The sequence below is a fragment of the Magnolia sinica genome, chromosome 3 (genome assembly GCF_029962835.1).
Source record: "Magnolia sinica isolate HGM2019 chromosome 3, MsV1, whole genome shotgun sequence".
Lineage (NCBI taxonomy): Eukaryota > Viridiplantae > Streptophyta > Magnoliopsida > Magnoliales > Magnoliaceae > Magnolia > Magnolia sinica.
The window spans coordinates 107,601,063-107,611,094 of NC_080575.1; the positions used below are offsets into that span (position 1 = coordinate 107,601,063).

Consider the following 10,032-nt stretch of genomic DNA (forward strand, 5'->3'; position numbering starts at 1 on the left):
GTTGCTACGAGAAACACGCTATTGATTGGACCTATCTTTGTGTAAATGATTTTAACTTTACATATCAAGAATGGAATTGTCAATATTTGTCAGATCATTGGTGTGATGCTTTTATGGTTGCTGATGAAATGTGCTTTGGACCTAATGAACGGTCCAGATCAATGATTTGACAGTCCGAGTAACCGAATGCAACTAAATACAACTCGACTCACAAAGCATTCTTGAGAAAAATAAGGATTATTTGTTTATGAAGCCCCTATTCAATGCTTTCTAACACGTGATGGATAACTCGCACCTCCACATACATAGCTAACATGGCCAGGGACAAATCCCTGTCCCTTGTTTTGCTTCTTCTATGGGCAATGGTACTTTCCTCTAACAATTCTGCAGCTTCCCTGGAATCCCAAGCTGAAGCGGACGCTCTACTCAAGTGGAAAGCCAGTCTATTAGAAAGAGAGGCACTCAGTTCATGGTCGTTACTCCCCAACGCCAATGCTTCTACCACCCAAGATAGCTCTCCATGCAACCGGACCGGAATCTCATGCAACAGTGCTGGAAGAGTAACAGGAATAAGCCTACATGATGCAGGTTTGCAAGGTAAGCTTGATAATTTGAGCTTCTCCTCCTTCCCAAACCTGGCCCACATTGTTCTCGACCAGAATGCACTCCTTGGAACCATCCCAGCTCAAATTGGCACTCTTTCTGAACTAATCACCCTTGACCTTTCTTCAAATCAGCTTTCTGGTTCAATTCCTAAAGAGATAGGGGAGTTGAAGAAGGTGACAATGGTAAACTTGTCAAATAACCATATAGCAGGTTCTATCCCATCCTCTTTAGGAAACTTGACCAACCTCGTTAACTTATATATGTTTGATAATCAGATATCTGGTTCAATTCCTCAACAAGTAGAAAATCTCAAATTTCTGGAACAGCTAGATGTGTCTGGCAACCTGTTAAATGGTTCCCTTCCTGCTACTCTAGGAAACTTGACCAACCTTGTCTTCGTATTCCTCTGCAGCAATGAAATTTCTGGCCCCATCCCAAGTGAAATAGCTAACCTTAAAAAGCTGATTTGGTTTCAAGTTTGTACTAACCTTCTAACAGGTTCCATTCCTTCTAATCTAGAAAATATGACCACACTCGAGAGCTAGCTGATCTTTGAAAATCACTTCCATGGCTCAATTCCTCCACAGATAGGAAATCTCTACCACTTAGTTGATCTAGAATTATCCTCAAACAGCCTCACTGGTCCAATCCCTCCATCTCTTGGAAATTTGAGTCGCCCAACCAATCTCTACCTATTTCAAAATCAGTTCACTGGTCCAATCCCTCCATCTTTTGGAAATTTGAGAAGCCTAACCGATCTCTCCCTAGCTCTAAATCAGCTCACCGGTCCAATCCCTCCACCTCTCGGAAATCTGACAAGCCTAACTGTACTTCAACTCTTCGATAATCCCTTATCTAGTTCAGTACCCACAGAAATCTCAAATCTAACACGTTTGGAGAGGCTACATTTGGGTAACAACAACTTCTCTGGTCACCTACCTCAAGTATGCCAAAGCAGATCATTAACCCACTTCACTGCCTGTAACAACTATTTCACTGGTCCCATGCCTGAAAGCCTGAGAAACTGCACTACCTTAATAAGAGTCCGGCTCGAGCATAATCAGCTCACAGGAAATATATCCCAAGTTTTCGGAGTATATCCAAGTTTAGAGTACATTGATCTGAGTTATAATAAATTGCATGGTGAGCTGTCACCAAGATGGGGACAATGTCAAAACCTGACGCTGCTAAAAATATCTGAGAACAAACTCACTGGTAGAATTCCACCAGAAATTGGGTAATTGAGTCAGCTACATCAGCTCGACCTTTCATCGAACAACCTTGAAGGAAAGATTCCTAGCAGCCTGGGGAGTTTGTCCCTGCTTTACAACTTGAGTTTACAAAATAACAGACTATCTGGTTGGGTACCAGGTGAAATTGGAAAACTATCCAATTTGGAAATTCTTGACCTATCAAAGAACAAGCTGAGGGGGGTGATACCACAGCAACTGGGGGACTGCTCCAAATTGGGGAATTTGAGCATAAGTGAGAATTATTTGAATGGAAGCATTCCGTTTCAAATTGGTAATCTAATAGGCCTTCAGAGTACCTTGGATCTCAGCTGTAACTTCCTTTCAGGAGAGATAAGCCAACAACTAGGGAAACTGCAAATGTTGGAAAAGCTAAATCTCTCCCACAATTCACTCTCAGATTCCATCCCATCATCTTTCAAATAGATGATCAGTTTATCTTCCATCGACTTTTCATACAATGATTTGGAGGGCCCTCTCCCTGAATGCAAAGCCTTCCGTCTGGCTCCGTCAGGGGCATTCATCCACAACAAAGGTTTATGCGGTGAAGCAAAAGGCATGCAACCTTGTAATTCCTCTTCGATAAAGCCTCGCGATGGGAAGAAAGACCACAAGGTTGTGATCATTATTCCTATAATGGCAGCCTTATTTCTTCTACTTGTATTTGCCACCATTTTTTACATTTTCCTACAAAGATCCCGCAGAACAAGAAATGCAGAGAAATGGGACCTGGAGGTGAAAAATGGAAATCTATTTGCAATATGTAATTTCGATGGAAAGATTGCATATGAAGACATCATCAGGGCAACGGAGGATTTCAATTACAAATATTGCATTGGGGCTGGAGGATATGGAAAGGTTTATAAAGCAGATCTACAGATGGGTCAGGTGGTTGCTGTGGAAAAACTTGACTCATCACTAGGTAGCGTACAAGCTGATCAAAGAAGCTTTGAAAAAGAGATACAAGCATTAACAGAAATTCGACATCGCAACATCATGAAGCTCTATGGGTTTTGTTCCCATGCTCGGTGTTCATTTTTGGTGTACGAGTACATGGAAAGGGGAAGCTTAGCTGGCATCCTCAGCGGCAATAAAGAAGGAGCTGTAGAATTGGATTGGGTGAAGAGGATGGAAGTTATCAGAGTAGCCGATGCTTTATCATACATGCATCATGATCGCACTCCTCCTATAGTTCATCGGGAGTTATCAAGTAAAAACATTTTGTTGGATTTAGAATGTGAGGCCTGTGTCTCTGACTTTGGCACCGCAAGACTCATAAAGCCAGATTCATCCAATTGGTCCACACTCGCAGGCACTTATGGATACATAGCTCCAGGTATGCACTTATGGTAATGTTGCTTGAATTTTCTTCTACTTGTTCATGTTAGATAATTTCATGGAACATGGAATGTCTAAATGTATAGTCATAAGAGATAAACATGACTTCAAAAAGTTGCTTCTATTTCAATTGTTACTTGAAATGCTTAATGATCATCACATTTCCATGAATTTCCTACTTGTCAGTAGAGAAACTACTTTAAAGTCACATCTTATTTAAAGATTTTTCATATATAATTTAGTGGTGAAAATGGATGACCAGGCTAGATACTATAAGGCCCAAGGCCCGAGCCTGAAAAAATTGGTTGGGCTTGGGCCTGATCCTCCCCAGATTGATCAAATCCTCATCTCCATGGTGAATGTTCCTAATCAATCCCTTGATTAGGTGGGCCACACATTTAGTAAAATGAAAACCTTGTTCTATATGTACGATGCATGTGCAGTCTACTGGGCCGAGATAGGTCACGCTAAAATGACCAAGCCAATCCCGGCCCAAAAAAATTGATATACAGAATGACAGAAAAAAAAAGAAAAAAAGAAGGGTTTTATGTACATTTCTCACCTATTCAAATCAAACTTTCACCCATAAGACCAACCCACAAAACCACCCTCAGATAGTTGACATGTGTTCCAGCTTGGCATGTATGTCTCGGTATGATGAATGATACGTGTAACATTAGCATTCTCTCATATTTCCACCTACCCATTCATCAGTTGTGCCTTGCAGGATCAACATACACTCCAAAAATAACCCTGATTCAAAACTAAATTGGAACACAATGCATGTAAATGCGGTCTTAGGAGTGGTCTGGTTCTTCTTGGTATGGCGCACTTGACATTTGAATCAGTTTCCTTTTTGGCTATACAGCGAATACAAGAAACCCCACCTGATGGACGTAGTAAATGTCAAACACATAAAATGTTCTTGGGTAGTTTAAGCGCTGCATACAATGGGTGTCTCACCAGACTTAGGTCTGAGCAGAAGTAGACATAGCATCAAGTACAGATGGATGTAGGTTAGGAAACATGATCTTATTTTTATGTTTGCTGCAGAGTTTGCTTACACAATGAGAGTTACTGAGAAATGCGACGTATATAGCTTTGGTGTTGTAGCATTTGAAGTGATAATGGGAAGGCATCCTGGAGATCTTCTCTCATCGTTGGCAACGTCTGGTGGCCAAGATATACTGCTGATGGATGTATTGGACCAACGCCTCCCTCCTCCCACGCTTGAAAACATGAAGGGTTTGGTTTCTACAGCCACGTTGGCACTTGCATGCTTACATGCCAGCCCTCAATCTCGGCCATCCATGCGCCACGTGTCTCACGAGCTATCCACTGGCAAGGCACCACTCCTTGGTGCTTTCCACATGATTACGTTGGGTCAACTGTTAGATGCACAGACATAAAAGGTTTGCTAACCGTGTACACGTGTGTCAGGTACCCATGCCAATATGGAACAGGCATCTGAGATCCTACCTTCCATCAGGTGGGCCACACTGTTTGGATCTTTTGTCCTAGAACTCAAGTGGGCAAATATGTATATGATTTACAGAACATTAGAGCGGCTGATATTATGCAACGAACATAAGAATCGTTGAAACAAAATTTCAACTACTACGTGCATTTTGGGGTCCACCTTGAAGAAGGGAACGTCCTGATTTTCAGGCCAAAAGCTGTTAACAGTGTTGTGGACCTGATGGAAAGCTCGGATCTGGTCCAGCTGTTCCATATTGGCACGTGTGGTCAATGAAAGGAAAACTCTACCATCTACTTTTGTTACCACGTGCTCTCCGTGGGCTTGAGCACTGTAAATTCAATCCGTTCATCTGTTAGATCCTCCATGAATGGATCATAATCCAGAAAATCGCATGGGTAAGATAATCTGAGCTGCTGATTGAAGAAGTTCTGCCTATTGACTATAGACCAGTGATAGGAGTTAATTCCTTCTAGGAAGTCTCATAAATCTTTCATGGAACAGCTAGGATCTTGGATTTTTGGGGTACACTGGATCCATGATTGGGGCAGATGAATGGTGTGAATCTAATACATGTACACCATATGTACAGAGATTGAGTGCTTGATAAATGACTTGAATATCAATGACTAGCAATAATAATTCAACAAACACTACACGTTATTAAAGTATGAGGTTTACTTCAAAATTTAGCAATCGAGTCCAAATATATTTTTGTGCTCTACACAGGATTCGATTTTTGAAGAGGGATGGCAACTCCTGGTTCAAGTGAAGCATGTGGTTTCGTGTAATAAAACAGGGCCCTCTAGCTTGTAATCGCAGCTTATTTTGTTATGCTTTCGTCCACTTTAGTTTCTTTTGTTTGGGTTTTTTCCTTTTTAGCTGTTGTCTTTGCTTATGCTTCCTCATGATATTTGTATTTTCTTATTTTACCTTTAATAAATTTATAGGTGGTATGCTCTCACCTTTCAGGGAAAAAGAAAGTCCAAATATATTTAGCACCTTCAATCATGGCATAGATACTGTGGTACATGTGTAAATATTGATATAGAGCTGAGTAAGATTATGTTTCTTTCCCAATGCTCATTGAAGTAGTGTTTTTACAAAAATGAAGACAACTTCATATGACCACCATGACGCTTTTGTCACTCAGGCCATGATCATGAAATCTTTTGCCATTGCTATGGTTGGTATGTGATAAAAATTATTTTGAATGTGAAAAAATTTACAATGTGGATATTAAGCATGGTTCTAAAACTTGATGACCGTCTTAAAGCTGCTTAGCTTGGTCAACTAGACGAGCCAAGATTTTAAGCTGAAGTCACCAGGAAATTCTCTCTTGAATATTACTCCATCCCGAATCGGGAAGACTCATCAAGTCGGCCTTTTGACTCAATCAACTCATTGTGACTAATCGCATGTTAGTCAACAATGTCTTTAATAAACATCTAAATAAAAGCCTTCGAGTTTTGAATTAGTGAAACTTAGCTAAGGAACCAAAAGGGCATTTGCGCTTGCCGAACCTACTCTCCTTTCAGGTGGACGACCACATGGTATTTTAGAATCCATTATACACAAGTTTAAAATAAGGCTTGTAAGACGCACCTTTATATTGTCTGAAGGAATCATGGAATCTGTGGCACTAAGGTAGAGAATATATACTCCGGCTTACTAGCCTTGGCATTGTTCAGTATTATAGATCATCAGTCTTGTTGGGCCCCACTGTTGATACACCAGTACCAAAAATGAGAGGGATGATCCCATCCTCACTCAGAAGAATAGCCAGTTCAGAAGAAAAACAAATCAACAACTCACGTTATTTCAATGTAATGGATTTTGGGGGCATTGTCAAGAAAGGGAGAGTGTAATCAAACCAATCGTCTGGATAACTGAACCACGGGCTCTACTTTTACATAAAACCAAGGCATGTTATGCATACCTTCTAGTATATTTTGTCATACTTTGAACCACTGATTTTAAGTCAAGGAATTAGGACCTTCTAATCCATTTGAATTTGGGGTCATCTCCTATCCACAGGCAATCGAACCAACATCATGGATCACTTTATCAGGGCCCCTCTTGTTCAGGATCCTAATTAAGGACACTTTGTCCCAAGACACAAGAATCAGAAACAGGGAATGCTTTTGCACACAAAAAAAGTGGCTAGTCCATTCAAAAGGTGGGCCACGCACGTAAAAGGAAATGGATGGTTAGGAAATTTGATGGGCCGTGTGGATCTAACACATAAATCATGCTATAGAATGATCCAGAAAATTTGATGTGCCTCATTTTTGGGCTTCTACCCTAAAATGATACGAAAAAACGGATGGACGGTGTGGAAAAGACCCATACATCATCACGGTGGCCACTCAAAGCTCCTGCCCGTTCCCAGCTGGAGACGAGCGGGGTAGCACGCAATCCGCGTTCAACAAGCATCTACGCTATTTTTGTTCTATCATGACTTGAAAGTCACTAAGCCCACCTATCAACCATTACACAAACTCTTCTAAGAAAACTGCAAATCACAAGACAGGACAGAGACACTTGCTCTCTTTTGGCTATTAGGATGCTTTCTTTTCTGTTATGCAATAAGAAGTTTCAGCCAGACCAGAACCTCTCAACATAGAAAGAAAGAATAAAAAAAAAAAAAAGAACAATGACTTTGTATTAGGGCTATGTTTGGGCACCAAGAAATCCAGAATTCTATTAGATTCAGATTCTGGTGGGTCTCTTACCTGCCACATAGGATAACTATACAAAAACACTTGTCCTTCTGTGTGATTATTGACCTGAAAAATATGACTCATTACAGTTCTAGCACTTTGCTTTTTGTCTCATTCTATCATCGCTTGTTGAATGATTATTGCTTGAATGATCATTTTCTCTGAATACACGCCCAACTCAGCATTGACTAGAACTCGAGTATGATATTGCACACTGCACCCCAACCGTTCAATGACAGTTCCTAAAATGGATTAGTTTCAAAGTATGACTTGCCAGAGGCCAAAACTGTATTGGCATGCATCAGTGCATTTTGATCTGTGGGGTTTACCATGTTGTATAACTAAATCCAATTCATCATCAGGTATTCGTGTTATAACCATCATTAGAACCACACACAAAGGATAAGTTTGATTAAAAACTCATCTGGCATATCCCCACGTTTCATGTCGTGTGGCCCATTCGAGTTGTTGATCTAGCTTATATTTGTCCTTAGGGCCTAACATTGAGGATAAAACGTTATGGACAGAGCAAGTGATATCCTTTGCACCAACTAATGGGTGGCCCAAACCTATTTGAAAGCAAGGACAGCTACCATTTTCCATAATCAGGGGCTGCTGATCCATTATGATAGTGTGGATGGGCTATTTGGTTGAGAATCACATGATTGGACAACTATCAAGTTCCTGTTTCATTTGCAGGGCTGAGATTGCATGGGTGGTTTTTGGTGCATCAAAATCATAAGCATATATGATCATGCAAATGCGTGGATTGCAAAAACTCATAGAATATATATACACATCAAAATCATAATATAAAGGCAAGAAAGCATATCTGAATCACGGTAGCTGTTCACTTGGGCAGAGAAGGCATGAGAAATAGTAATGCCACAGAAAGTGACCTTGAAAGAAGAGGAATATCAGCCGCAAAGAGTGGGGATGCTCCATTTATGCACTAAAAACCCTAAATCCAACTCCAAAAACCACTTTCGACCCTTTAAAAAAAAAAAACCATAAAACTGAAAAATCCCCCAAAATACGGTACAGATTAGACCTCGAGCTGCTCCAAACCTGCAAAATACAAACGTCGGAAGCTCGATTAGATCAAAGGCTTGAGAATCGCTGTTTGTCTTGAACGGAGAGGGAGAGGGAGAGGGAGAGGGTTGCTCTTGCTCCGGTGGTAGACTCTCAGGAGTTTCAACACCTGGTCAAGGGTTCGAGTGCCCATAGGTGGTGAAATTCCTCTAAGGCGTGAGTGTGTGGTGGTGTGGTTGTGCGTGTGTTAAAAAATAAAAAAATAAAAAAAAGAAATTCCACTAATGCGTGAGCGTGTGGTGGTGTGGGTGTGCGTGTGTTAAAAAATAAAAATAAAAAATAAAAAAAAGGAGGGAGACGAGTAAAATTAAAAAACAAAGGAGGGAGAGGGTCCGGGCGAGAATAGAGATCGAAAGAGGGGGGAGAGGGTTTTGCACCCAAAACATAGCCTACGATGGGGTTTGGCTAGTGACGCTGCACATGCTTTATGTGACCTAGTATGATGTATGTGTTTTATCCACGCCGTACATTCATTCTTACAAAGCATTTTAGTGCTTGATTCCAAAAAATGAGGCAGATCTAAATCTCAGGTGGACCACACTATGGGAAAATAGTCGTGAATGAATATCCATCATTAAAAACCTCCTAAGGCCCACTGTAATCTTATTTGGCATCTAACCTATTGAGTAGATCATAAAGACCTGGATGAAAAAAAAAAAAAACAAATATCAGCTTGATCTAATACTTCCATGGCCCCCAAGAAAGTTTTAATGGTGGGCAATCAATTAACGATGTTTCCTGTGATGTGGTCCACTGAGATTTGGATCCACCAAATTTTTGTGTTTATACCATAAAATGAACTAAAAAAAAAATGTATGGACGGCGTGGATGAATCACATACATCGTGGTGGGGCTCACAGAGCACTACATGACCACTAGTCACTGGCTAGTTGCAGGTCACTAGCCAATCGTGTCCATTATAACCGTGTGAGTTAAGTTGATGCATTCTATGTATATCCATCCCGTCCATTTGTTCTTTAATATCATTTTATACCTAACCTTAAGAAGATCCAAATCTCAATGGTTGGATTAGAGTTTGGGTGCAATGCTTGCACATTTCTTGAATTTTCCTAAGGTCAACAAGTACTACTACAATTTTAACCTAAAATTTTGGCCCAATTTAGAAGTATGATCAATTCACTCTATTCTAATCATCAAGATCTTAGATTTGACTGATCTCTGGCCTTAATCAGGTTTCAGATGAGAAAGATATTGGGCGAACAAGATTGATCAACAATATTATGGGCCATATCTTGCAATCCAACGGTCAAATTTGAGTGAAATTTAATCTAAACATCCGAAGTCATTTAATGTTCAGTCTATACTTATCAGATTGTCTAAAATCTGTCTAGACCTAGTCAAATTGATCATGCCCATTTAAAGAGTATTTTGGATGGATTAAATTCGTTTCAAGTTACATTGGACTGAAATTTGTTTTATATCCGAGCATATCTGACCATTCAGATCAATGATAGGATGACCCGACAATAAACTTTGATTAATCTCATCATTATAAGTTATTCTTGCAATTACATTTTATTATACT

At 40.2% G+C, this 10,032-nt stretch overlaps 2 protein-coding genes across 2 annotated transcripts; both read left to right on the forward strand.

Moving 5' to 3' along the window:
• Nucleotides 1–314: 314 nt before the first annotated feature.
• On the forward strand, nucleotides 315–4,969 carry LOC131239062 (probable leucine-rich repeat receptor-like protein kinase At1g35710). Its single transcript, XM_058236621.1, has 3 exons — nucleotides 315–1,150; nucleotides 1,241–3,192; nucleotides 4,248–4,969. The coding sequence occupies exons 1-2, from the start codon at nucleotides 315–317 to the stop codon at nucleotides 1,845–1,847; spliced, it is 1,443 nt and encodes a 480-aa protein (XP_058092604.1). The 3' UTR covers nucleotides 1,848–3,192; nucleotides 4,248–4,969.
• Nucleotides 2,283–4,603, forward strand: LOC131239063 (MDIS1-interacting receptor like kinase 2-like). Its single transcript, XM_058236622.1, has 2 exons — nucleotides 2,283–3,192; nucleotides 4,248–4,603. The coding sequence occupies exons 1-2, from the start codon at nucleotides 2,283–2,285 to the stop codon at nucleotides 4,601–4,603; spliced, it is 1,266 nt and encodes a 421-aa protein (XP_058092605.1).
• Nucleotides 4,970–10,032: the final 5,063 nt, after the last annotated feature.

Coding starts and splice junctions, on each gene's coding strand:
- LOC131239062 (XM_058236621.1), top strand. CDS start 315: ATGGCCAGGGACAAATCCCTGTCCCTTGTTTTGCTTCTTCTATGGGCA. Junction 1,151..1,240: donor ATGACCACACTCGAGAGCTA/GCTGATCTTTGA, acceptor ATCCTCAAACAG/CCTCACTGGTCCAATCCCTC.
- LOC131239063 (XM_058236622.1), top strand. CDS start 2,283: ATGATCAGTTTATCTTCCATCGACTTTTCATACAATGATTTGGAGGGC. Junction 3,193..4,247: donor TTATGGATACATAGCTCCAG/GTATGCACTTAT, acceptor TGTTTGCTGCAG/AGTTTGCTTACACAATGAGA.